We start from the raw sequence: 27,622 nt of genomic DNA on the forward strand, positions 1-27,622 counted from the left end.
ACTCGATAAAGATGCAGAGTTCACACACAGAAGAAGTCAGGACTGCAGTTCTCAGGAAGCCCTTTATTCAGTCAAGGCATTAAAGAAGAAACTATTGCTATTCACCACGCTTCTCTTCTTGAGGTGGTTCATACTGAGCCAGCTGTGGATGTAAAAAGAGGAACTTAGCTGCAGCATTTTTGATAAAACTCCCATATTAAGTAAACAGTTTGCCCCAGTAGTGCTGCACTTACTTTGTGCATTCTTAATCACCACTGATTTATGCAAGTCCTCTCAACAAAATAATAATTCTTTGAAAACACCTGCTTGCTGCACTGTCTATTCCTGCAGCTAGAAAAAGGAGGATCTGCAAATATACTTGAAAACTTGTCTTGCATTTAGTTTTTACCTGTTTCCTGCTCTGCATCTTAAGAGTGCTTTTATTCAAAAATAGCAGCTTGATTAGTATCAGTAATATTGATTAGTATCTTTTATGCTTCAATTTTCACCAGAATGATTGAATTAACCAGTTGTTATTAGCAATAACACCCAAACTAACATTTCCTACAATTATCACAATTTTCATTATGCTTTCTGGAACGTATGCAGAAAGTTGTCCACATCTCAGAACTGTTTCAGACAGCCTGTAGACCCATAAAAGCACAGGTTTATATTGGCTAGCACTTCCAATAGACTCTCTTTGCAGATACAAGCACATCAGATTTGTTTTAGTAAAATTAGTTGTTCTGGGGGAAATAAAGTGCCTCTACCCATAATATCCTGTTACAGGCAAATCAGGTGTGGGGGCCTGAACTAGTACATATGTGTTTCCTCCCTCAAACAGCCTTTTGAGAGCTTTCATGGTTATATAGCTTTTATATGTTAGCTTGTTTTTTATTACAAAAAAAGCTCTTGAGGAAGCATGAGCAATTTAGTATCAAACAATTTTAAAACATCCAGATGGATCAAAGATATGTGATTAACTGACCCTTAAAAATACATATACATACCAAAATATGCATGTATGTTAACAATACAATATTACAGAAAACAAGTCTCTTCCCAATCAAGAAGCCTTCAGTAGGTGGAAGTGAGGAATGAATTAATTTTGCATTGTTAAGCTTGTGACTAAGAAACAACATTTACTTACTACGTTGAAATAAAGGTAGCTGTATTGAAAGTATCAAAGCAGTCTTTCTGCTGTGAAATACAGAACTCCTTAGGAACACTAAGCAGACTTTTTACCTTGCTTTTGAGTTTTTTATTCTCTTCCAGCACAGCTTCATATTTTTCTTTCATCTCTGCTGCTTCCAAGCGAAGTGCCTCTATTTCTGGATTTTCAGGAGCTGAAGCTCCTAGATGATGCTTTAGAAAGCTGATATTTAGATGTTAAGTATTTCCTCAGTTAAACAGTATAACTTAATTTTAGTTCTAACACTTATGATTAAGCTACTGGTGGCTGGAATAAATATGTAAACATGCCTAAAATTGCATTAAACCATTTACATTGCTACTTTTTAAAAATTATTACTATTCTGCAGAAGTTACACAAATAAGAAAGCTTTAAAACTACTAGCAAATTCCTAAAATAAAGGCATTACTAGACAAAAGCAAATGTTTTGCTACACCAGGTGCAAAAATAGTAAAAAATAAAATAAAAGCTTAGAAAGAGCAAGACAAAACACTACATATTTTTTTCATTGCTCTTTTGTGTTAAAAAAAAAAAAGTCAGTGTCAGAAAATGGAAGAGACTTCAGACACCACAAATACAGTAAACAATCAAATCTGATGTTGCAGATACAACATTCTTTAATACACAAATAAGGTTTGGGCTAACTGCTGTCACACTGATGTGTGTGGCTTTCTTGCCCCTGCTGGAGTTAGCTCGCTGACCTGAAAGGTTCTCAGCACGAAGAATTTTACATTTGTTTGTTAAATTCTTTGGTGATAAACAGCAGCCAGCAACAGAAAAACAGTGGCTTGGAAATGTCAGCAGTCTGGAGGTTGACAGAGCAGCTAGTTCAGCTTAAGAGGAGTTTCCAGTTGTTTGTTGTACTTTGTTGATCAAGAGCCACTTGCAAGACTGCTATTGTTAACTAAAATATCTAAAAGCTTCTTCTAAGCTTAAGTGTTCCATACAAGCCTCTCTCGTTCATCCAGGAGTCAAAAATACCACTTGTGTGTTGCATTAAGTTTCTATGAACAGTTGACAAATAAAAAAGGATACTCCAATGCACTATTTGGTTTCTCTGGTTCTTCATATAAGGCTACCAACACTGGAAATAGAAAATAACTCAGCAATTGCAAACAGTAGATGAAACTTCAGATTTACAGGATGTTCCAGCAGTCAAAGAAGCATACAGGCTGGAGTACCACGTTGAGAAAAAGCTTCTGTTTAACAGGATTTTCACCTCCTTTGACTGTAGGAGTAGCCAGAACAGCTACTCTGAAGTTTCATCGATTCCCATGCCCACAGAATTAAGCTGTTCTCGCTCAGAACACACATACAAACAGCCAGGACAAACGTGGCATTTTCCACACGCAATCACAGCATTAGCTTCAATCGCCAACGTGGTAATTCCTGCTATTTTGAAACTCTCCTTTCAGGAGCTATTATTTCTGCTTAGGCCAAATCTTTGTACTGCAAGCATCACCAGTTCTTTTGTAACTTTCTCCATAAAGGCAAACCTCCACCAAACACAATCAGGCAACTACATGGCTATCTTGAGTAGACGAGGTTCACCACTTCACTAACACTCTTTATGGATCTGGGTTCCCTTGCACAGGGTGCCAGGAAGACCAGGCACAAGCATCACTACCATAACAAGCTGAAATAAAACCACCTCCAAGCAATCCAACTCCGTACACAGAATACTCAGTCTCATGAATCATGAGAAAATTCCCCAAAATACACTTTCACCAACCACACACACAGCCACAGACAATGTTTGCTTTTATAAATATTTCCCGAGTAATGTTTACAGGGAACTTGGGTGCCCTTCTCCCAGCTTTTGATCTCCGCACTGCAGAGCCACTCGGGTTTTAAGCTAAGCACCCAAGTTAGAAACAAAAATAGGAGGCTGCTGCTTGGAGGATGTGTTTTGCCATCACAGAGGATGTTTAGCACTGTGATAATACAAATGCATCAACAGAATCATCAGCTATTACATTCAGCATAGGCCAAGACTCCTAGGAGCAAAGTATTAATTTTCTTGAAACACCTGCTCCCCTATTCTCCTTTTAAACAACACCCTTGTCAAGCAGGAATGTTAACAGGCTTCCTTAACATAGTGATTGAAGAAAAAACACCAACGTTGGGACATACAGTTAGGGGAGGCTTAAAGCATAACATCAGTATTGCTCTAGTCAGATACGGATGCTTAGTCATTTAAATTCATGAGATCGAGCGGAACTCGGAGCTTCTGCTCTATTTTTGTTAATTTAAGAGCCCGTTTTATGTCTTGCCTCAGGCACTCTGCCCACGCAGGAGCCCTCAACGCTGCTTCCAGGAGGGGCCCGGACACACGCGTGGGGTTCCCAGTGCAACCGGGCACGGAGAAGGCGGCGGCCCCCCCCGCGGCACCGGGCGCTCGAGCGGGCAGCGCCGGGGCTCGGCCCCCCGAGCCGAGCGGCGCTCTCGGGCCGCGGAGGCGGCCCGGGCCCGGCACTTACCCTTGGTGAGCGTGTCCAGCACCCCCGACTTCTCCAGGTAGCGGCGGAACTGCTCCCTCTTGGAGTCCGCGGCCTTGTGGAGACGGCGCACAGGTCAGAACGCCGGCCCCGTGCCGCGTCCCTGCCGGCCCGGCGCCGCCGAGGCGGGCCGGGCCAGGCCGAGCCGAGCGGAACCGAACGGACCCGGGCGGAACCGGCGGCCGCCGGAGCGGCGCGCGCGCCCCCCTACCTTGTAGTGCGCCATCAGGCCCGCCCGGCGCCAGCAACGGCCGCGGCTCTGCGCATGCGCCCTTTACGGCGCCAGCGCTTCCCGGCGGTCACCATGGCGACGGGGCCTGCAGCCAGGCCCCGCCCGCGGCTCTGCGTGAGGCCGCGCAGGGCCCGGCCCGGCCCGGCACGGCCCGAGCCTGGTCCAATACGCGCAGATTCCGTGTCCTTTGGGCGAGACACGGCGACACCAAGTGATAAACAATACACTCCTTATTGCCATCATTACATATATATATATATATAGTCTTACACCTGCAGTTCCAGAGTCTTTTTGCACCTTTTTTAAATTATTTTTTCTCTGCAGTGTTCTAAGTTTGCTGTGGAATAAGGTTAAATTTCCCTATTGGAAAGTTACTGCGATTAACCCTTTTTTGTTGTGGTTTATTTTTGACACGTCACCGCCCAAAAAAAGGCAAAGCAAACAACCCTATTAACAGCAGGAAGAAAACAGATTATTTTGTATCTTGCCTTTAACCATCAAATTTTGCAATTACAAATTCTATTTGTGAGCATCTGAATCTAATGTTTCTATTATTAGACAGTGGAATTGCAGTAAAAAATACACTTTTTAATACAGGCACATTAAATGCAAATACACTTTAGCACACATTTACATGTCCACCGTAATGTCACACCAGAAAATTCAAAGATTAAAGCTACTATAGCAGTATCAGCTGGGATATATACCTTTAGACTGTTGTTGTTCTCTAATTTTATTCTGTTTAAATACTGTCAACTGTAATTTTAATCCTTGTGTTCTGTGGAGCCTAAAGTTTTAACCTAAACTTTATTACTTTTCCCTATTATGTGGCTTTATTTGCTTTACATTTCCTCTTTAGTTGCAAGGATAAAGGAAAAGCTTATACACGGTGGTTTCAGTCATCATTTTTATTAAAAAGAACAACAAAACAACTATGCTGTTTAAATATTATTTCACTAATAAGCAAAGGTGTATCTATGTGGAAGACCTGGTTAAAGCTGATTAATTTGATCACTCTTAGATGCAGCTATTACTTGTTTTGCAGCGTGCAGTAAGTGTCGCAGCCGTCGCTAGCGGCTTTCCCACTAAATTTGCAGGTCGGTGGGAGCTCGCCTGCTGCTCGCGTTGCTCGACAGCGATACCCGCCTGGGCGGAGGGAAAGGCTGGGGGCTGTCACAGTTTCGGCTTTGCTTGGATTCCGAGCTCACCTCCCCGCCGGAGTCCGGGGTGCCTGGTCGGCTGGGGTTTTTCGGGTCCGCTTTGGCCGCAGCGTGGCCCTTCCTTGCCCTGAAGCTGCTTGCTCTCCTGTTGCTGCTCTTCTGGAGAGGATTTGTCGCGGACCCGGCGCTCTCAGCCACCGCGGAGCAGTTCCATGAGCCGCCGGCTCCTCGTTGTCTTCTTAAACAGTTAATAGGAAAAGTATCAGGCTGCAGTGAGCTCTGAGATGGCATTTCAGGAAAGCTTCTCAAGCACGTGCTTGAAGCTGCATCTGTGTTCTGAGGACAAACAAGGAAATGTTTCTTTTCAGCATCTTTTTGAGACTCGTTTTCTTCAGTAACCAGCTCCCTAATTAAGCCTTCATTATTATTTGTGCTACTATTTCGAATCTGATAGTCTAAAGCATTTGTATGTGGCCTCTGCTCTGGCAGTTTATTTTCATGACTGTGATGGGTGCAATTGTTGCTGCTTTCTGCACGGTTATTCTGAATAGACTGGAAGACAGGAGGAGTACTTAGAACTGGATAGACACTGGCATCAGTTTGCTTTTCCATTAAAAAGGTATAACCACTCAGTGCAGAAGGAAGAGTTTTTTGCGGAGTTGCAGATATTCCCAAAGAAGACTGCGGTATTGCAGAATATTTCTTAGATTTATTTATGTAGAAATCATCAAGGTCATCCTTGGTTTTATCCAGTCCACAGAGTCCCATTTTAATTTTTCTGAATCCTAGGTGAATAATTTCTAAGATGTTTAAGAGCAATGATACAGTTGCTATTGATTGCATAAATAATATGAACACAGTCTTTTCTGTCGGTCTTGATACAAAGCAGTCAACTATGTTTGGACATGGATCCCTCTGACATTTATAAAGGGGATCTAGTTGAAAGCCATACAGAAGATATTGCCCAATCATAAAACCAACTTCCACTGCAGATCTAGTAAAAATATGTATCACATAAGTGCAGAGCAAAGATCCTCTCAGGGGTGCTTTGTTTAGTTTTCTTTGATCCAGCTGCCGGAGTTCTCTCTCCAGCCTTTTTCGATTTTCAGTCATTTCTAATTCAGTACTTTCAAGTTCCACTCTGATCTGAGCTTTCTTTTTTTGCCTCTCCTTTTCTAAGGCTCTTAGTCTGTATAAGGCATGACCCATATACACCAAGGATGGGGAAGACACAAATATAACTTGCAGGACCCAGTACCTTATTAGAGAGATAGGAAAGGCCTCGTCATAGCACACATTTCTGCAACCAGGTTGGTCAGTATTGCATATAAATTCTGATTGTTCATCATTCCAAACATCCTCAGTTGCCACCCCAAGGACAAGCATTCGAAATATGAAGAGGATAGTTAGCCAAATCTTTCCAATAATAGTAGAATGAATGTGGACCTCCTCTAAAATGCCTCCAAGGAAATTCCAGTCTCCCATGGTTATTCTGCCATCTTAACACCAAGATGTATGAGAAAGAAGAGAAACAAAATCAAATACCATAAAAGCTGCAGTCATTCCTTAATATATTAACAACAAAATTGCAGTAGAAGAACCATCATATCTGACATTTTAGCCAGTGCATGATAACCCGCTATTCGCTGGTAATCACGACAGAAATGCAGTGTCCGTCCACATTTATATAACGTAAAAGACACGCTGATAAGGACATAGCTAGGAGGTATTAAGCACCCTCAATCTGGATCAAAGTCCGTGGGACCTGAGGTTACTGACTTCTAACAGGATTGGGTTCTTAGCTCTTAGTTCTTAAATACGTCCTTTTGAGAGAATTCATACGTAAACACATCACGATCTCGCATGCGGTCAGCAAAAACTGTAAGATGAGTTTTATTTTTAAAGTCGATCAAATATTATCATACTCACCAGAAGTTCATAAAGGTCATAGAGAAGAGTGAAAATATATCAAAAGTGAAAGTATTGGCCTTTATGAAGGAAGATTGTAGCAACTAGTTACAGTTCCCATTGATAATTAAGTGTTTCCTTCTTAAGTGCAGCCATCAGAGCAGGCTGCTCCGTGACCCTTGGGGGATTTTGAAGAGCATTTTGTGACCTGTTTGAGTCATCACTCAATTGACAGCAATGTGGGAGCAGCATCTTTGTTTAGGACAGCTCCTAAGTAACTGACGTGTTAATTTCCTTGTAAATGAACACAAAAATATTTCCAGGTCTTCATTTTCAGGTGTGTTGCACTCCACGTTGCAGCTGAAGTCTACGGTAATGTCCAATAACTGTTTTGTGGTGGATTTTTTTATATATATATCATCTTGTGAGGAAACAAAGTATTAAACTAAAAATGTAGCATTAACATTTAACAAGAGCATAGAGTTTGGAACAAATTTCATTTGTAGATTACAGCAATAAATAAGCAAACACAGTCACTGTAATATTAGTCCAGTTTCCTCCGATCAGGAATGCCTGCATCTGAAATACCAAAAACAGTGCATAGGTGTCAGTTCTTGCTCTCTTTGGCCATGATTTTATTACAAATAAATGATCTATGCAAAAAATCTGTACTAGTATTTGCATTTCTAATTATCTTCTGAATACAAATAAGTTGGTAATATTTTTGTGTGTAGTCACAACTCCTGCATGTTTCTGTTTTGATCTCTGTTACAGGAGACTATGTTGTACACAAGATTTTAAATTCTGTTTCAGTATCCATGCTGTTGTAAACCTTTATAAAACTATTTTACTTCTACATGTGCAGGGAAGACAGTTATGTTAAGGGATTTACCTTTACATTTTATATACAGTGCAAATTAATATAATTCAGTTATATTATGAATAGAAAGGTATTTCAAGACATCTTTCTGTTCAAATGTAAAATACAATTATTACATTGAATTTGAAATCATATGGTTGCAATAATGATTATAGAGAAATCTAAAAGAGCCTATTAAATATGAAAATGCACTTTCAAAATGGCTTATAGACAAGTTAAACATTTATAACATAAATAAAAATAAATTTCATTTTAAAAATAAAACATACCTTTCTTTACAAAAATCTGCAAAACTGAAAGTCCAAGGCATCCAATGAAAATTTATAACTCCTGCCATCTTCCATCTGTGTGAGCAAATTTCATATTTTAGAAGAGTTTCACCACATACTTTCACTATGGGAGCAATTAAAGGAATGCAAGCTTTGCACATTGAGCTTATATTTGCGAGGGATGGAGGGAGGAGAAAATCAATCTGTCGTTCAGTTTGCTATGGCTCCTAGCAAATTTAATTATAGCCAAATTATTAATTGCAGTGAAAGAATCTTCTTCAAAGAGCTAGAAATGAAACAGAGTTCTAACTTCCTTTAGATTATTTCCTCTTTCAATCCCTTTTCTTCCAAACTGTAAGAAAAATCCTCAGCTTCAGACCGTTGTCAAGCAACAGAAGATACTTTATACTTTGAATCAGCGAAGACATTTCTGATGAAAATGTATGTCACCACAAATGGATTCAGAATATGAACAGAAGCCAAACTGACTCAGTGAATGACAAAATTATAGATACATATTTAGATACTCAGCAGTTATGGAACTACCAACTTGCAGATGACGTTTTAGTCTGTTTGCATATCTCAAAGCAAGGAATACTCAGCTTGCCTGAGCAAAAGGCAGGAAATAACGTCCTTACGATCACTATACAATGTAACTTTTACACTGGAAATCTATTCTACTGGAATAGAATGCTCTGCATTACACTTGTGATGTAAAAAATCAGCAGTGGCTTTTGTGATCTCTCCAGGCTCCCCTGCTTTCCATGCCCTAAATTGCCCTTCACCAAGTTTTTTAAAAAAGGAAAGATTAATGTGGAACAGTCGTAGCATAAGTTTTAGAGACTTAAGGTACCCTGTCACAGCAAACAATACCTTTAAAAGAACCTGCCTGGCAGCTGTGGATAGACTGTAATTTGTAAGTTGAGCTGATGCAAAAAATATATTTATTATAGCTTAAAATTCAAGTAAGAATTTCTTGAGCTGATCGTACCATGACAGTACATTTTGAGAGTGATGGCAGGCTGCAGAACACTCTTTCAAATGTTTTATAACCTGGTAAATGCTTGCAAAAATGTTGTGAGGAGAGGATGGAAACCAGCCTCCTTTTTGCAAAGAGAGGATAAAGAAGGAAATATGCTTGTTTTGTGTGCAAAGAGATTCCTGGAGCTGGGATCAGCACCATATGGACCAAGAATACAGACTCGTTACACAAGCCTGTTAATCATGTGTAATTTTCACTGCTAGGATCAATGAGTTGAGAAGTATATATACCATTAGAAAAGTTCTTTAGGTTATTTTCATCAGTGCACTGCAGAAATGTATTACCGATACAAACAGCCTATGTAGAATAGATAAACTTCCTATACTGAAAACTCTAAACAGCAAATCAGTATCTTTTAATTTTGGTGCTGAAGATCAATCAATAGGTCATGTCCGATTTCATAGCTAAATGAAAGCTAACACACAAGTAATCAATTGTTTCTGCAAGCTGGCAGTTTGTCTAGAGAGAACATTTCTAATAAATGCGCAAAGCAAGTTTCTGAACACGTATTTCTGCCATAAGAATTTTATTATTGGTTAGAAAGATTGTTGATCCATTAAAGTGGCTTTTCCCCGCTCCCAGCCCAACACTGAAGCCAAGTTTATTTGAATGAACTATGGATTCTGAGGAACAACTTGTTTTGTAAAAGATTTATGTTAAAAGGAACATTTAAAAATCTACACATGATATTAAAAAAAGCATAATCTCATTTAAAATGATATTTTAGTCAAATGACATCTTGACAAGTCCAGAGGGAAAATTCACAAAATTAATTGAAGTGCTGATCACAATTTTATAGTAGTGATTCTGCTGTTTTATGTTAGCTCAGACATTCTGTGAATATTTATATAAACTGTCATATCAACCTTCAGTATTTATTAACAAAATATTTAGTGATGCATGTACAAAATATTCATTTTTCTCCCTGGTCTAGAAGTTGTCTTGAATGCTTTTTTGTTTGCTGGTTATTATATATCCCCCCAAACTTTATCTAACTGCTATATTGATCATGTTTTCTTAGGTCAAGGTCAAACACCATAAAAATCATTCCGTCATGGAAAAATTCTCTTAAGATAAAGAGCATTTCACTCCTACTCATCAATAATATGTACTTTGTATGTACAATTGATTTTCATTTTCTGCTGTATTTGTCTGACCCACAAAGTGATAACTAGAGGCACAAACATCCTTTGGATATTTCCTACTGGCTTTCAGGATAATGGAGACTTACTCCGATCATTCTATTGCAATTGTAAATTTAGATTCACAAATAATTAACTGTAAAAATGAGAAATTTGGGTGATGGTACAACTCAATATAGTCTTGCTGAGTACAAAATCTGGCAGTAGTGTTTGAAGGCAGCTAACAGAGTAAACTCTAAAGGCAAAGGCATATGTCCTTAACCTTTGACTGTTATCCATGCTAAGTTATAAAATAGCTTTTTATTTCAGTGATATGTGTGCAATATGGTAGGTGCAGATTTGTGTTTCCACTTGCACATGCGTTATTTGTGAAGACTTTCCAAGATTGTGAAGATTTCCAAGATTTTTTCCAAGACTTTTCCATGTGCACGGAGGCCGCAGGGCGCTGCCCAAGCCCCATAGGGCCTCCCAGCCCCGTGTACTCGCAGGCCCGTAGAGGCCCCTTGGCCCCTTGCACATGGAGGCCCTGGGAGGCCGCACGAATACTCCTAGTGTCCCCCTGGCCCTGGTCACATGGAGGTCCCGAGGGGCCACATGAAAGCCCGTAGGACCCTCCTGACCAGGTGAATAGGGAGGCCCTGGGGCCGCATGGAGGCCTGTACGGCCCCCTGGGCCTGTGTGCACAGAGGCCCCTTGAGGCCGCAGGAAGGCCAAGAGGGCAACTGAGTCCCGTGCACATGAAGGACTGAGGGGGCAGATGATGAGCCGTAGGGCCCCTGGGTGCTGTTCGAGTGCCTTTGGCACTCCGAGCAGTGCTTGTTTCCCTCTATAAGAGCACAGGTCTCCAAGGAGTTCCTGTGGGGCTGGGGAAGGAGCTGGTTGTCCTTCAGGAGACCCCCTATTTGAGGCCTTTGACTCTCCCTGGGCTGTGCGCTGCCCTGCAGAGGGGCACAGCTCTTCTGTGGGACATTTGTGGTGGCTGAATGTGCCATGCAGAAGCCACAGAGGGGCTAAGGAAATGGAATTTTCAGTCTCTTTTCAGTGGTGGCCACCGACAGAACTAGAGGTAATGGCCACAAACTGAAGCACCAAAAGTTCCACAGGAACTTAAGGAAAAATTTCTTAACAGTGAGGGTGCCAGAGCACTGGAACAGGCTGCCCAGAGAGGTTGTGGAGTCTCCTTCTCCGGAGATCTTCAAAACCCGCTTGGACGCAGCCCTGTGCCACGTGCTCTAGGTGACCCTGTGTGTGCAGGGGGTTTGGACTAGATGATCTCTAGAGGTCCCTTCCAACCTTGAGCATTCTGTGATTCTATGATTCTATGAAATGCTGCTGGGCACGGCTGGCAGTGGGCAACAGAGCTAAGCACCATATGTCTTTGCCTAGAAGGGAAGCGTTGGAATCTCCCTCAAGATCAGCACCTCATCAGTGTCTTTATTCCGATCACCAGAGCCATGTGCTGTCACACCCTCTCCATCACTGTCGGGACGTGTGAGCTGAGAAAGGGAGGCACGTCTGTAGATCTGCGTGTTGCAAGTGGACACCGATGGCAGTGCTGGCCTGTGTCCTTCAAGGGTAACTTTAGGGTGAGATTGTCCCCCAGCTGAGAGGTGAATGCCCAAGGCAGCTGGGAATGTGATGTGGAAAGCTGCTCTGGTGGCTCTGTACAAAGTCACAGCGAGAGCTTTTGCCTCTCACACCTGGAGCTCAAGGCAGGGAGCTGAATGAATGAAGGTGCTGCTGAGAAGAAATGCTGTGGAGGGGAGCACACCTGTCTGCTCATGTGTTGGGAGGTATCTGTGAGAAAGGGAAGAAGTTTTGAACAAAGTCTCTCCTGGTTTGACACTGTCTTTTCCTCCCATGCATGGAGGGCACAAAGCGTCCAACAGCAGCTGTGTCAGCGAGCTCCACGGGAGCCGTTTGCCAACACGCAGGAGATGCCAGTCTCGCACTTCTCGCTCTTTCTGGGCATCTACCTGACTCACCATCGCAGCCGTAGCCTGCGACCACCATCTCCACACCCCCATGTACTTCTTCCTCCTCAACCTCTCCCTCCTTGACCATGGCTCCGTCTCCCACCACTCGCTGTGCCTGCGTCTCCCTGTGCGTTGGGGTGGTGATCGCAGCCCTCATAGGGCACCAAGTAACCGTAACGGAGACAGTTTCCAAACTGACGCTCCTTGCGGGAGCGCAGGGTGTGCGGAAGGCCCCAGGGGCACAGCAGGAATGTTCGCTCAGACTCCGCTTGCAGGAGTCTCCAAGGATTTCAAGGTCTCTACCACGGCCTGGCCTCGGCTCCTGGGATTAGGGGGCTCTCCCAAGGCCTTCCCTCAGTTTGAGGGATCTGGGGGTATCTCCTGTGACCTGGTCTCAGCTCCTGAGATTTGGGGGTCTCTCCATGGCCTTGGCTCCTGGGATTTGGGGGTCTCTCCCATGGCTTTCTCTCGGTTCCTGGAGTTTGGGGGTCTCCTGCGGCTTCGACTCCTGACATTCGGGGTTCCCTCCCATGGCCTTCCCTCGGCTCCTGGGGTTTGGAGGTCCCTCCCATGGCCTCAGCTCCTGGGATTTGGGCGTCTCTCCGTGGCTTTCTCTCGGTTCCTGGAGTTTGGGGGTCTCCTGCCGCCTCGACTCCTGACATTCGGGGGTCCCTCCCATGGTCTCGGCTCCTGGGGTTTGGGGGTCCCTCCCACGGCCTTTTCTCGGTTCCTGGAGTTTGGGGGTCTCCTGCGGCTTTGACTCCTGACATTCTGGGGTCCCTCCCATGGCCTTCCCTCGGCTCCTCGGGTTCGGGGGTCCCTCCCATGGCCTCGGCTCGTGGGGTTCGGGGGTCTCGGCCTCGGCTCCTCCGCCATCCCGGGGCTCGCGCTGCCCCCGGGGCGCCCCGGGGCCGGCGGGCGGCGCTCCCGGGCGGCCGGCAGGGGGCGGCGGCGGCGGCGGGCGCCGCTCTGCGCATGCTCGGGAAGGGCCCGAGCGGAGCGGGCCGCGGCGGAGCCTCCGCGAGCCGGAGCGAGGTGAGGGCGGCACCGGGCCGGACCGGGCCGCACCGGGGACCCGGGCCGGGCGCGGGGCCCTCGTCCCAACTCGTCCCCGCTTCTCGACGTGCTTCGCCGGGGCCCGCTCCTGCGGCGGGGAAGGGGGCAGCGGCCGGGCCGGGCTGGGCCGGGCCTGCGCGGCCCCACGTGCGGCGGCGGCGGGAAGAGCGGGAGCGGCGGCGGGAACCGCAGGGACATGGCGGGGATCCACGCGGGAAAATCCAGCGCTTCCTGCAGGGCACTGAGCGCTTCCTGCAAAAGCGCCGGGAACTTCGGCCTGCGGGTGGGAGGAGGCTCCAACTCCCCGTTCTCCTTTGCGGGGAGCACCTGGGGTTTGAGCCCTTGTGTGCAAAGAGCCGAGTGTTCCGTAGGGAGGCAGAGGGCTCAGGGCATTCCCATGTTCTGCTCTGCTTCCCGCGGGGCCTGTCTGTCATTCCCCACTGGGAAGGCGAGGAAGGTTCCTGGCGGGCTGAGAGCAGGGGCAGCACGTGGGATATGGAGGGGATTGAGCTTGGTGAGAAATCCCCCTTTGCTTTCATTGCCCGCTTGGAAGATCCAGGATCCGAAAGCAAAGGGGAGCAATCCGAGTGTCTCTTTAGGTGGAAAATATTAATGGACAGCTGCAGCTCTGCCCCAAACTGGCGGCTGGCTGGTGCCTTAACAGAGTGTCTTTGTTTAGAGCTGAAGCAACATGCCAGGAAAACGCACTGCGAGGAAAAGCCCTACATCAGAAGAAGGGTCTCCAGAGAGGAAGAAGCGCAAAAGTAAGAAAACCACCTGGGAACTGAGTTTGTCCTGGTTTTATACTGTTTGCTGAAATACTTTTTTTCAGATTATTTAATCTCCGTGTCCAGTATTGAAGGTGTTTCCTCCCTTTCCCCTGCTGCAGTTTGCCATGCTTCGCACCGGACAGAGCCTGGGCTGGTGCTCACGCTGGGACAGGGGGACGTCGGGCAGCTGGGCCTGGGGGAGGATGTGATGGAGAGGAAGAAGCCGGCCCTGGTGCAGCTCCCGGAGATGATCGTGCAGGCAGAAGCAGGAGGGATGCACACGGTGTGTCTCAGCAAGACGGGCAAGGTGAGAGCAGCACGGAGCTCTGGGGACAGGGACACGCACAGGGACACTCCAGCTCCTGGCCTGAGCCTGGTCTCCGTGTGCTGGGCCACATAGTTTGGGGATAGGAGGAGAATTCAGCGTGGTGGGTCTCCGTCTGCTGGTTTTGTGCTCGTCTTGTCCTTGGGGTCTCTTGCTCACCAGGCCGCTCTCATCTGCAGATCTACACCTTTGGCTGCAATGACGAAGGCGCCCTCGGCCGTGACACCTCCGCAGAGGGCTCGGAGATGAAGCCAGGGGAGGTGCAGCTGCAGGAAAAGGTGGTGCAGGTGTCAGCGGGGGACAGTCACACAGCTGCGCTGACGGATGACGGCAGGGTTTTTGTCTGGGGCTCTTTCCGGGTACGATGATTCTTTGGACGCCAGAGGCTCTGCCAGTGATCGCTGGCCTGATGTCAGTGACTCACCTGCCCGTGTCTGTCTCTTCGTGCAGGACAACAACGGGGTGATTGGGCTGCTGGAGCCCATGAAGAAGAGCTCGGTCCCTGTGTTACTTCAGCTCGACGTGCCGGTGGTTAAAATTGTCTCAGGTGAGTGAGAGCCTGGTGCGTGCGTGTGGGTCAGGCTGCTGAAGGAGACTGTTTCAGGGTGCAGGTCCAGAATGAGCAGTGTCCTTGTGCTGCTGTCAGCTGGGTGCAGGGTGTGCTTGTTCCCTCCTGGTTCTGGAGCAAGCAGGCCCTGAGTCTCTTCCAGCGCCAGCTGTATCATTAATGTTCATAGAATTGTTAAGGTTGGAAGGGACCTCTAGAGATCATCTAGTCCAACCCCCCTGCACACGCAGGGTCACCTAGAGCACGTGGCACAGGACTGCGTCCAAGCGGGTTTGAAGATCTCCAGAGAAGGAGACTCCACAACCAATATGGGCAGCCTGTTCCAGGGCTCAGTCACCCTCACTGTTAAGAAATTTTTCCCTATGTTCCTGTGGAACTTTTGATGCTTCAGTTTCTGGCTGTTTCCTCTAGTTCTGTCGGTGGCCACCACTGAAAAGAGGCCAGTACCATCCTCCTCACTGCCTCCCTTGAGGTACTTATAGACACTGATTAGATCCCCTCTCAGCCTTCTCTTCCTCAGGCTGAACAGGCCCAGCTCCCTCAGCCTCTCCAGTAGATCCACATCCCTCTTGGGTTCAATCCAATCTGACTTGAAACTCTTTGATACATGGGGTCAAAGCCCTGGCCTGTAGACATGGAGAAGCTGAGGAGAGGCCCAGGTGAGGGCAAGAGTGACCTAGGCCTCTAAATGTGCCCAGCCAAACTTCTTTGGAGTTTCAGACCAGGGACTGAAATGAGCTGGAGAGAGATCTTGGTGTTTTCAGCCATGGCAGACACTGGCATCCAGGTATCTGATGCAATAAACCCTGCTGAGACCTGAAGAGCTTGGATACCTGGGGATAAAACGCGAGATTTCCGACCCTGGCTCTTGTGGGCTTCTCGCGGGATCGGAGCCTGTGACTGTTGCTTCACCTTTCCCACTCTTCCTCCCAGGGAATGACCACCTAGTGATGCTGACAGTGGACGGTGACCTGTTCACGTGTGGCTGTGGCGAGCAGGGCCAGCTGGGGAGAGTGCCGGAGATCTTTGCCAACCGAGGAGGAAGGAAGGGCCTGCGTGAGTCGCTTTGCTAAGGGATATTTGGTGCTGTGGTGAGCTGTCCTTGAGCACCAACACTTAGCCTGGCCGAGGAGCCTGAGTGTTCTTCTGCACCCAGTCTCCTCCCCTGGTACCAAAGGGCTGCTTGTAAATGAAATACTTGAATGCAGTGATCTGGATCTGAGTGGGGTTGAAGAGGCCGTAAATCATTAGTTCATGTCTGATCCCTTGTTTGCTGCCCCCAGAGCGCCTCCTGGTCCCCCAGCGTGTCCCTGTCAAGGGCAGAGGCAACCGAGGCAAGATGCGTTTCCAGGATGCCTTTTGTGGCGCTTACTTCACCTTCGCCGTCACGCAGGAGGGACACGTCTATGGTTTTGGCCTCTCCAACTATCACCAGCTGGGTAAGCATCACGTCTGTGCCCTTGCTCACCTGCCTGTTTGGTGGGGCCACAGACTCCCCGTTCCCTGGCTGTGTTGATTCAAAATGGGGGCCCTGCAGGGTTCCCCTGATCAAGAGCACCTTACACCCCTCGTGCACCCTCCTCCAGGTGTCTCCCGCAGGTCATCCCGGAGCTGGGAATTGGGGTGGGAAGTCACCTTGCAAAGCTCTGGATTTAAGTCCCTGCAGCCAGTGAACTTGATCAAAAGTTTGACCTTCGATTTTGGGGATTCCGGAGCTGGGCTGGTCTCTGATGGGGATGAGCTCCTGGATGGGTGTCTCGGTTGCCCGTGGCTGGCATGGGCCGTCTGTGCTTGCGTTCCTGATTTGCTTGGGTTTGGTGCCTCCCCGTCCCGCAGGGACCCAGGGCACCGAGCCCTGCTTTTCTCCACAGAACCTGACGTCCTTCAAGAACTCCACCAAGTCCTGGGTTGGCTTCTCCGGTGGGCAGCACCACACGGTGTGCATGGACTCGGAGGGTGAGTGGGGATGTGGTAGGGAAGGAGCAATGCTCCTCCCTGGGGAAGGGAGGGTCCTGCCGCAGGCTTCTCCCACCTGCTGGAATCATTCCCGTTGTGTCCCCTGTGTCCCAGGTAAAGCCTACAGCCTGGGCAGGGCTGAGTACGGCCGGCTGGGCCTTGGCGAAGGGGCGGAGGAGCAGAGCACCCCCACGGTCATCCCGGAGCTTCCCAGCGTCTCCTCCGTCGCGTGCGGCGCGTCGGTCGGCTACGCCGTCAGCAGCGACGGTGAGTGCCAGGCCCTCCGTGGGCTCGGGAACGCCGCTTCGTGTCCCATTCCCAAGCAGCTTAATCGGGTCCTGCCCCCGGGCCAGATTTGAGCCGCTTCCCTCTCCTTTGGCTGCTGCATCCGCTCCCCAACGAGCCCCGTTTGCGTTGCCTCCGTTGCAGGCCGAGCGTTCGCCTGGGGCATGGGCACCAACTACCAGCTGGGCACGGGGGAGGAGGACGACGTCTGGAGCCCCGTGCAGATGACGGGCAAGCAGCTGGAGAACCGCGTGGTCCTGGCCGTGTCCAGCGGCGGCCAACACACCGTCCTGCTGGTCAAGGACAAGGAGCAGAGTTGATGAAGCGGCTCCGCGCAGCCGAGCACGGCAGCGGCGCGGGCCCCGCGCACACACACACCACGGCCACCCCCGGCCCCGGGGCGCGAGGGCGACCGGATCCCGGGTCTGCTGCCCCGTGTCCTTGTGCCAGGGAGACGGGGGGCTGCAGAGCTGGGCCCTGCAGCCATGATGCTCCAGGCTGCCCGGGCAGTGTCTGCGTGGCTGGAGCAGGGCTCCTCAGGGATGCTCTGGGAGCTGGGTCTGTCTTCCCTTGGTATGAGGTGCTGTCTCAGCTCCCCCAGTGCAGCTCGGTCCAATACTGTGGTTAAGTTGGTTTGCAACCTGGTTTTTGTTGTATTAAAAAAAAAAATCCTGGCCCAGTGAAGCTGAGGGCCTTGTCCCTCCCTACGCAGAAGGATTTGGGCTTCTTAGGCTTCTAAGGTCCCTGGTGCCCTTCTCAGCTTGTTTGGGGTGAAATCCCAGTGCAGCAGAAACATTCCTGTGCAGAGGGCGCATGGGGGGATCCCTCATTCTTGTTTCTCCCACACGTGAAGACTCCCTCGCGGGAATCTCATTGCTGTGTTGGAGGGCGCTGACTCCCTCCCAGCCTGGGGCTCCCAGGGCTGGGAACGTCCCAGGAGCCTGGCCCGTGTCCCGCACGGATGTGTCCTCGGCTTCGGAGACTCGGTTGCTGCTGGAGGTGGTGGCTGCTGCCTCTCTCGCTTGGCTGCTTGGGGGTCTGAGCCGAAATCCCACAAGAAGGGAGGCCGGGAGCAGGTCGCTCCATCAAATACCTCGACTTGCCATCTGCCTGGAGCAGCCTCCTCCCTCCCTGCTTTTTACGATCTAGCCACCTTTGGAAATCCAACAAAACCTGTCTTTTGGGGGGTTGTCATTTCTACTGTCCTTCCTTTCCTCTTGCTTTGCTGAGGAAGAAGGTTAATTTGCCATTGGGGCCTCCCTGAGAAGACAGAGGGCAGAATCCAACTATGCATTTGATGGCACAAAGTGCCCGGCCTGTCCCTCGTCCCCAGCACGTGCAGCTCGTGGCCTGACCACCCTCGCTCCCTGCGCCGGCCCCGTCTCTTCCCTCCTTGCTGCCTTCCAGGTCCCCAGCCCGAGGAGGGGCTGCTGCAAAGATAGTTTTTTAAGTTAAGTTATAGCAATAGGGGAAAAGTGGTGTGTGTGTGCGGGGGTGGGGGGATGTACAATGCTCAGAATAGGTTGAACTTTTTAAAAAGAAAATGTAAAGTATTTTGGTTGATTAAACAAGAAAGAGAGGCAAAAAACTGTAATCTTTTAATCTTTGGAATAAAATGAGTTTTGATAAATCCTGTTTGTTTCTTTTTCCCCACGCTGGTGCTGCAAGGACAGCGGGGCCGGTCGCTCCCAGCGCCAGCCCTGTCCCCGATGGCTCCACCATGGGATAAGTGGGGGACAGGGGGGTGCAGGCTGGGACCTGCCATGAAACGAGGGGCTGGGGGCTTTGCTGGGAACATCCGCTGGGATCACAGCCCTCCCCGGAGCAGCCGGAATTCCCGGTGGGAGGCTGCGGCAGAGGGTGGGCGCTGGTTTGCGGGATGCCGGCGCCGCACGCGTGTGCACGTGTGTGATGGGGACACGCGGCCGCGGGATGGCAGCAGGAGCAGGCGCTGGGAGCGCAGGGGACGGTGGCACCGCGGTGACGATTGTCCCTGGCCCGGAGCAGGGCTCGGATGCAGCGGAGGGGCCGGCTGGTGCTTTAGGTGGGGATAGCACAAACAAATCAACCTTTATTTTCTCTCTTTCTGCAAAATACTCCAGCTCTGCCCCACTGCACCATGGTGACAGGGAAAGGCCGGGCCTTGCGGCCCCTTCGTTAGCTTGCTAATTGCCCAGCTCTGGTGCTGGGAGCTGCATGGATGGGAGGAGGAGGAGGAGGAGGAGGAAGGCTCCCTGGTTCTGCTTGCTCCTTCATCACCCTAAGTTGATCCCAGTGCTGAGGGGGCTGGAGGCAGTTTCACATGTTTTCCCAATGGGCTGCAGGCCCTTCCCTGCAATTCACTTTCCCCAGCACCGCTGCCATGAGGGGACCTCATCCCCATGCACCTCCATCCTGGGAACTGTGGCCCCGCCGGGAAAACCGCCTTGCCTTGGTCCGATTCCCAGGAAGGAGCTCCTGGCAGTGCTAACGCCTCATTTCCAAACCCAGAGGGGTTATTTTTGCATCCTTTCCAGGGTGAAGAACAGGAGTGGAGGCGCCGGCACGAGCCCTTTCCCGCGGTGACAGCGGCGGCTGCGTCGCCCGCTGCGAAAAGTCCCTATTTCGGGTGCTCCTCGCAGTGACGCACGTCTCGCTCCCAACATTGCTGCTCTATTTATAGCTGATAAGTGCAGGGAGATTTAATAAGGGGAGACGCGGGGCTCCGGCGGCGATGGGGCGATGCTGACGAGCCACCCGTGCGCACCAAGAGCCGCCGGGGCTGGTAGAGAATTGCTGGTATATATTCATATATATATGTGTGTGTATATATGTTTGTGTGTGTGTGTGCAAATATATATATATACATATACACAGAGAGCTGCTGGCAGAGGAGCCCAATGGTGGTGTCTGGTTCAGGTCTCTGGGACCTCTCTGCTCCCACCCAGCTAGAGGGCAGTGATAAGAAATGCCTGGGAATTCTGAGTTATTCCCATTGGATTTGCCTGCTGCGGTTCTAGCGGATGATTTGCAAGGCGAGCAGCAGCTCCGCGGGTGCCGCGCGCACTAATGACGCCGGTGCAGACAAAGGGGCGGGCGGAGGTTTAATTAATCACATGTGCAAGAATCAAGCCTGTTGCATTAGACTTCGTTAGGCGGTTGATTAATCAGGAAGGAATGTTCCCTGCAGAAGCAGACGTGGTGATCGACTGCAGGGACAGTGCATGGACATATCTCCTAGCCTGCAGTCTCCTGCTTCCTTGGGACCTTCATGAATTGCTCTGGCAGAGGTGATAAATGCTCCAATATCCCATGTCATCTCATGCAGGAGTGGGGTGACAGCCTGCAGCACCCCCCTGTCTTGCATTCACACCCAATCCTTATTTGCAAATAAAGTAAGGCCCAAGGACCCAGCTATTAAAACAAATCTCAGTCTGGGTAACCTGCAGCAGTGATGCAGATCCCAGGCAAAGGCTTTTGGCTGCTAGGACTTGCAGAGCTACTGGAGCTAAAGGGGTGAATGCAAAGAGATAAAAAATACGGAAAGCTTGGGGTGCACTTTTCCAATAAGGGTGTTTTGGAAGTTGATGTAATGCTGCTGGAAGGAGACAGTTTGTCTGTCTCGGCTTTAGCCAGAGCTGCTCCTGTGCCCGCAGGGATGGAGCATGGTCTGGAGCAGGGTTCAGGCTGCTCTCTCTCCCTGGCTTTTCCCTTGGGCTTTTGCAGATGGGGCTGGCGCTGCCCTCGCAGAGTGGGGAGCCCTGGTTTGTCCTGGTGGGGCTGACAACGGGACACACTCGAACCTGCCTGAAACGTTCATGCTCTGGGACTCGCAGAGCCAGAGCCTCCTCCGAGCCGTGCCCGGAGCCGCACTCGCTGCACACCCAGATGGCAAAGGAGAGCCGGAAACCCTCTGCTGCGCTTTAATGTATTTATTTATTCTAGAAAGCAGCTTTTCTTGTACAGAAATGTCATCAAAACCCCAGAACTGACGGCTGGACATATGAGCTCAACCCCGGGAGAAGGGTCAGGTCCAGTAGCCGGATGTGACTCCGGTGCACGTGACAGCAGGGGCGTTGGGACACCAGGAGTCACTTTAATTCCAGAGATTTGTAGACTGAGTTATACATTTTATATATAAATATATATATATACATAGGTATACAGAGACATGCAGCAAGGTAGCCATGGGTTCCCAGCTTGCTGGGATTCACTCCATTTCCCTAGTGGCAGCTGCAGAAGCTGCTTTTCGGGAGGGGAGGCTGGATTGAAGCCTATTAAAAATGTGGTATCTGTCCTATGCCAGGAAAATTCATTTATTTTATTCAGCTAAACCTGACTCAAAGTGCAGGCAGCCGGGACAGCTGCTGGGCTGCAGCAGCGGGGACCAAGGCAGGATAAAAGCGCAAGACACCACAAGCTTTTAAAAAATTAACAACCCTCTGCCTTTCCCCATAGGTGTCTCAATTTGTCAGTTCTTAGCTCCTGGGGTGGAAGCAAGGTTAAATTTCCACTCTGCTTTTTTCTGGGCTAGTCCTTCCTTGCAGCATCTTGTGCAGCCGGAGATGCTTGGAAGGAGGCAATGCTGAGCGAGAGGCCCTTCCTTGCGGGAGATCATGCTTGTTTTAGCTCCAAACGGGCAATTTCATCCCATTTTGTCCCAGATGGAGAGCAATGGCTTCAGGCCACCTCGGCAGCGTGGTCCTGACGCTGGAGAGGTAACGTCCTCCCTTATGCGCAACAGAAGCGGCCGGGGGGAAGGCAGCGACGCCGGCGCTCGCAGCAGCCACCAGGCCCCAGGTGCTCCGGCCTCGCGCCTGCTTCCTCCGGCAGCAGCAATTAGCCCAATAAAAGTGATTAGGGCAGCGAGCAGGGGCCGGCAGGAGCCATCTGCTCTCCTGGAGCCCAAGCCGCCCAGCCAGCAGCTCCTGCAGATGCTGCCATGGCTGCAGGGTTGCAAAGTGATGCGTCTCCTGCAATATCTTGCTTTTCCTAAGGAAAAAAGATCCTATTTCTTTACCCTCTTTGCAGGTTTTTGCAGTCACTCTTTTTTTTTTTTTTTCTTCTTTTTTGAGGGAAAACAGTGGTGTTCTGGAGCAGTCCTCGTGCCACTGCGTCGGTCCTGCTAGAGCTCCGTGGTGGTGACCTGAGTCACCTCGGAGGGCAGGTCGTCCCCGCGCCGCTCGTGGCTTTCCACGGCTAGTCATGCCGGCTTGTGGAGGGCTTCGGAGGGGGTGCAGGTGGAGATGCCCTCCCGTGTGGTGCTCCTGCCTCGGGAGAAGCCATTCGGATCCATACGGGCCCGGAAAGGCAGGCAAAACTCTCGGAAGCACCTCTTGAAATTCTCATCCAGGAACGCATACAGGACGGGGTTGAGGCTGCTATTGGTGTAGCCCAAAGCGATGCAGAAGTGCAAGCTGGCCACTACGTAGGGGTTCTTCTTGTCTATGTCCACCAAGGTCCAGACGATGACGAAGATGTGGATGGGCGTCCAGCAGATGATGAAGGCCGCCACGACCACCAGCACCATGCGCGTGATGCGGCGCAGGTTGCGGTCCTTCTCCTTGGAGCCGGACAGGAGGCGGACGCTCTTCAGGCGCAGGATCATGAGCCCGTAGCAGATGGTGATGACCAAGATGGGCACCATGAAGGCAAAGATGAAGACGCAGATCTTGGTCACGGTGTCCCAGTAGACGGGAGGATCAGGAAACTGGAGAGTGCACAGCACCATCCCATCTGCAGGAGAGAAGATGATCAAAGAGGGATTAAAACAGAGAGAATACTATGAAATTCTCTTAAAAAATGACACTGTGGTGATTTTTACTTGGCAGACCATTCATGCTGCTACATGGAGGGGTGCCCATCACCGAGCTCCAACCTGCTCCAGGACCAGGTGTCTTTGCTTTGCCATGAGGGTCTGGTCAAGGCATCACCCCTGGGATAGACAGATGGGGCCCCATCCCCAAAAGCCACTTGCCTTTCGTCTTGGTGACCGCCATGACCATGATGGGCACCCCGACGACAGAGGAGAGCACCCAGATGCACACGTTGATGATCTTGGCCTTGGCCGGCGTGCGGAAATCCAGGGCCTTGACCGGGTGGCACACAGCGATGTAGCGGTCCACGCTCATCATGGTGAGGGTGAAGATGCTAGTGAACATGTTGTAGTAGTCGATGGACAGCACGACTTTGCAGAGCAGCTCCCCGAAGGGCCATGTCTCCATCAGGTACTTGGCGCTCTGGAAGGGCAGCGTGCTGGTGGCCAGCGCGTCCGCCAGCGCCAGGTTGAAGATGTAGATGTTGGTGGCTGTTTTCATCTTGGTGTACCTGGGGGGTAGCCGAGAAGGGGGCCGTTACGCGTGCTCAGGGCGGGCTCACCATGCACATCCACGCGCATCCCGGCGATGGGGTCACACTCTTGTGCACCCCGAGTGCTGGGACCCTGATCCCAGCCTGTAGGACGTGCTCAGGCCTTCTCAAGGTCTCACCCACAACCTGACCAGGGAGGCGCTGGTCATTCCTGCAGCTCCTTTACTCAGAGCACAAAGGCAACCTGAAGGGAGAAGTCTTTTTTTCTCAATTAAATTGATCTACTCCATTTCCCTGAGCAAGTTGCATGGTGCCCTTTACCTCCCTGAAACTGTATCTGATTTTCCATCCAGTAAATCGTGATTATCCAGCCTGCTTCCCTATCAAGGTTGCTCACAGAAATTGGATCGATTAGCCCCGGAAGTGCCGGCCATCTGGAAGCAGCACGGCGGGCCAGCCTGGAGCGCCTCTGGCTTAACTCCTTCCAGCGAGTCCCACCTCCGAGCATCCCAGACGGCTCCGAGCATCCCGGGCAGCTCCGGAATTAGCAACTGCATCAGGACATCTCCTTGCATGGATGAACCTGCTGGGAGCGTCCCCAGGGCCGGCGCTGGAGGGCTCGGCCGTGGGCAGGGGTGGCCAATTGTGTCACGGTGCCCAGGGTTGTGCCCAGGGTTGTGCCCAGGGTTGTGCCCAGCACCGGGGGAATTGACCCGGCTGCTGCTGCGTTGAAATACGTTGGCCTCGGCTCGTAGGTTCTGTGGGGGATGTGCAATAAATTGGGTGGAAACAGGCTGGGTATGTGCAATAAACTGAGGGGAGCACGATGGTAAAAGATGCTTCCATCTTGAAAGCATATGGAAAATTTTCATTCTGGGCAAACCCAAAATCTTGAGATATTTTTGGTGTTTTTAGGTCTCTGGCTCCTCTTGATTAAAAATAGACTTTTTTTTTTTTTTTTTTTTTTTTTTTTGTAGCATTTACAGTGCTTTGATGTCTGCTTTGTTTCCTTGGGTGCTGGCAGTGAAGGGGAAGGATGGGGATGCGGCCAGCGCTGCCGCTGCTGCTGTCTAAGCAATTCCGCATCCCACTGCCAGCTGTGCCAGGGGCTGGAGCCTGTGTCCCCTCCCAGGCGAGGGCAGCCGTGGGGGGATGCTGTGATTTGGCCCCTCTAGATCTGAGGCCTTGGGGTGCATCTGAAAGGCTGCACCGCTTGCAAAATAAGTGAATGGGGAAGAAAATTAGTGGAAAAATTCTGGGAATGCTTAAAGCAGCCAGCTTGGGGTTAAGGAGCCTGGCTCAGGGCGCCCGGCACGGCAAAGGGGTCTCCACGGCTGGCGTGAGCCCATGGGGACATGTGGGGATAGATGCGGCTCCAAGGGGATCGTGGATCCAGGCTTTGCAGCATGCTCATCCCAGTGTGTCCCTTGGGTCCCCAAGCCCAGGGGGACCCGCTCCGTCCGGCTGCCCGTGCGCTCCGCCGAGGCTCCCCAGGGCCCAGGAGGTGTCCCAAGGGACACAGACCAACAGCGGTTCCCGGGCGGAGAGCTCTGAGCTGGAGCCGCGCTCCCCTCCCGCTTCCCTGCGTGCTCCCGAGCGGTCCCGGGCCGGCGCTCGGAAGCGCGCGGAGGCGCACGGAGGCGAACGGAGGCACACAGAGGCGTGCGCTCAACTTCGCAGCGCACCCGCAGACCCTGTCGCTGTCGCAGGCACTCGCAGGGCGCCGATCGCTCCCATTGCAGCATCAGGTTGGAGACCGGGGGGCCAGAAACCATGGAGATGGGATGCACATGTGGCTGCGGCTGCTGCGGGAGCTCAGGCCGTGCAAAGGCAGCCTGTTACGGCACGGCCAGTGCTCCGGACCGACTCCTTCCATTTAATTTTCTGTCTGGGGCTGGTTTCGAAGCTGATGCAAAAATCGCAGGTAGGGTCAGGGCATGGCACATCCACCCTGCTGCCCATCCATCTGTCCCCCTCTTCCTCATTGCAAAGAGACTAAAAAATGCAACTTGGAGCTGCTGGCTGGGGGAATCCAGGATGGCACTTCCCACTGAAACACGAGTGTGTGGGTGTCACCATGCAACCTTGAGGCTTCAGGGTGACCGTCCCCGAGGGGCTTTGGTGGGAGTGGGGACTGGACACCCAAGGACTCCTGAGGTGGTTGATAGAACCAGTACAGGGTGCCCAGGGGGTGGCATCAGCTTCAGGTGCCACTGGGCTGTGTCAGTCCCTGCTCTTTGTCAGGGGAAATCTGGAGTCCGATGGCTGACAGGAGCTGCTGCCACGAATCCAAGGAGATTCAGTAATTCTCTCTTGGAGACCATCAGGTCCTGGTGACAGAGCCGGTTCCTGCCCTGCCCCATGCACACATGTTTTTATCTTCTTTTCTGAGCTTTTAGCCCCAGAAGGACAGGCAGCTTTTCCTCACTCACATGCATGCCATGCCCTTGCACGCCATGCACGCGCATGCCGCATGCTCTCCCTGCGCACACACCCAGCTCAGGGCTACCTGAGCTCATGGACACCCAGGCTCACCCACCGGCCCTCTGTCACGGTCTCACACGTGGTAAATGCTCATCCCAGAGCACACTCACCTGAGTGCGCACTCACCTCCCTGCAAGCTCAGGCTGGTGCATGCCCACCCCAGTGCACGCTCATCCCCGTGCTGTCTCGCACATGGTGCACACTCACTCCTGCTGCGCTCCTGCTGCTCTCTTGCACGCAGTGCACACTCACCCTCAGTGCACACTCGCTCCAGGCGCTATCTCGCACGCTTGCACACTCACTCCTAGCGCACACTCACCCAGCTAGCCCAATTCGCAGCCACCCCCACGCACCCTCCCCGATGCAAAGGCAGGTGACAGCAGGCCATGGGCCACGTCCCCCCGGGGTGGCCAGGGTGTCCCGCTCTCACCTGACGATGCCGTACATGACGAGCACGTTGCCCAGGAGCCCCACGACGCACACGACGGCGTAGAGCGCGGTGATGACGACGGCGATGAGGATGGAGGTGGCGTTTTTGGCCCGCTGCGGCACCGTGTCGTTGGCGCTCCGGTTGCCGAAGGCGGCGGCCCAGGCGCTGTCGTTGTCCCCGCCGGGCAGCTCCATGGCCGGGGCCGCCGCCGCGCGCGCACCGAGGACGCGGGTTCGAGTCCCGCAGCCGCCGCCGCCGCCGCCGCCGCGCGCAGCCGCCCGCTGCGAGGGGGGGTCTTATAAACCCTGGCGCGTCCCACGTGGGGCCGGGGGGGCCGGGCCCGGCCCGTCGTCCCCCATCCCGGTCCCTGCCCACCGCCTGCTCCCCCCGCCGCAGCTCCGACCCGCAGCGCTGCCGCTGCCCGTCCCCCGCCGCGGCCACCGATCCCTCCTTCCCGACCCCCCATCGCCGCCTGGGCCCCTCCTCAGTGTCGCGCTCTCCTCCATCCCTGCTGCCTCCCCCCGGTCCCTGCATCCTCTAAGCCGGGTCCCTCCCCGGTTCTTATCCCACCCGCTCTCTCCTGCCCCGGCAGCAAGCGCTTGGGAGCAGATCCCAGGGAATTGGGAGGAAGCGGGGTCAAACAGCCCCTTATCCCTCTGCTCCCCCCGCCTCTATATGTGGCTTTGATCCCACTGCAGCCCCCCCATTGCCCTATTGCATCCTTGAGGGGCCGTATCCTGCCGTCCCGGTCCCCAAGCACCGATGCCCAGAGAGTTGCGTGTGCCCCCCCCCCCCACCCCCCATATACCCATCCCCCAGGCAAGGAGGAGGCCAGAGCTGCTCCTGGGGGGCAGAGGGGGCCCAACGCAGCGGCAGGGGCACAAAAATCCCCCCAAAAAGGGCAAATTGAGGCAGGAGAGAGGGAGGATTTGGGGCTGAGGGGGTCGGGTATCCGCTGTGTCTGGGGAGGGGGCCACAAGAGATGCGGCAGAGCAGGGGCTGGGAGACGCTCCCTGCTTGTGCTGGTTGTTGCTTTTTCCTTTTTCAGCTGGAACATCAAAAATAAACCAAACGGCTGCGGAAAACAAATGGAAAATCTTTAGCAGTCTTGGCCATCAAGCCGCTCAGCTTGGCCAAATGCCACGGTGCCCAAAGTGCTTCCAAAAGGAGGGAAACTGAGGC

The 27,622-nt window shown here is 51.4% G+C and overlaps 4 protein-coding genes across 4 annotated transcripts; 1 reads left to right on the forward strand and 3 right to left on the reverse strand.

Annotated features, from left to right (window-relative positions):
* Positions 1–43: 43 nt before the first annotated feature.
* MYCBP (MYC binding protein) lies at positions 44–3,970 on the reverse strand. The gene is made up of 5 exons (XM_088527938.1): positions 3,881–3,970; positions 3,652–3,724; positions 2,207–2,255; positions 1,225–1,354; positions 44–142 (listed from the first exon to the last, which is right to left on the reverse strand). Exons 1-5 carry the CDS (start codon positions 3,893–3,895, stop codon positions 98–100), a joined length of 312 nt encoding a protein of 103 aa, XP_088384064.1. The 5' UTR covers positions 3,896–3,970; the 3' UTR covers positions 44–97.
* Positions 3,971–4,986: 1,016 nt separating this feature from the next.
* On the reverse strand, positions 4,987–6,591 carry GJA9 (gap junction protein alpha 9). The gene has a single exon (XM_010214489.2). It carries the CDS (start codon positions 6,544–6,546, stop codon positions 4,987–4,989), a length of 1,560 nt encoding a protein of 519 aa, XP_010212791.1. The 5' UTR covers positions 6,547–6,591.
* Positions 6,592–14,017: 7,426 nt separating this feature from the next.
* On the forward strand, positions 14,018–17,591 carry RCC1 (regulator of chromosome condensation 1). Its single transcript, XM_010214499.2, has 9 exons — positions 14,018–14,098; positions 14,224–14,411; positions 14,609–14,788; positions 14,880–14,976; positions 15,931–16,053; positions 16,281–16,436; positions 16,834–16,953; positions 17,068–17,220; positions 17,383–17,591. The coding sequence occupies exons 1-9, from the start codon at positions 14,026–14,028 to the stop codon at positions 17,556–17,558; spliced, it is 1,266 nt and encodes a 421-aa protein (XP_010212801.2). The 5' UTR covers positions 14,018–14,025; the 3' UTR covers positions 17,559–17,591.
* Positions 17,592–22,344: 4,753 nt separating this feature from the next.
* OPRD1 (opioid receptor delta 1) lies at positions 22,345–26,634 on the reverse strand. The gene is made up of 3 exons (XM_088527939.1): positions 26,441–26,634; positions 23,195–23,544; positions 22,345–22,953 (listed from the first exon to the last, which is right to left on the reverse strand). The coding sequence occupies exons 1-3, from the start codon at positions 26,632–26,634 to the stop codon at positions 22,421–22,423; spliced, it is 1,077 nt and encodes a 358-aa protein (XP_088384065.1). The 3' UTR covers positions 22,345–22,420.
* Positions 26,635–27,622: the final 988 nt, after the last annotated feature.

Source organism: Tinamus guttatus, unplaced genomic scaffold (genome assembly GCF_059628265.1).
Source record: "Tinamus guttatus ecotype Peru unplaced genomic scaffold, ASM5962826v1 Tinamus_guttatus_pri_ptg000296l, whole genome shotgun sequence".
NCBI classification, from domain to species: domain Eukaryota; kingdom Metazoa; phylum Chordata; class Aves; order Tinamiformes; family Tinamidae; genus Tinamus; species Tinamus guttatus.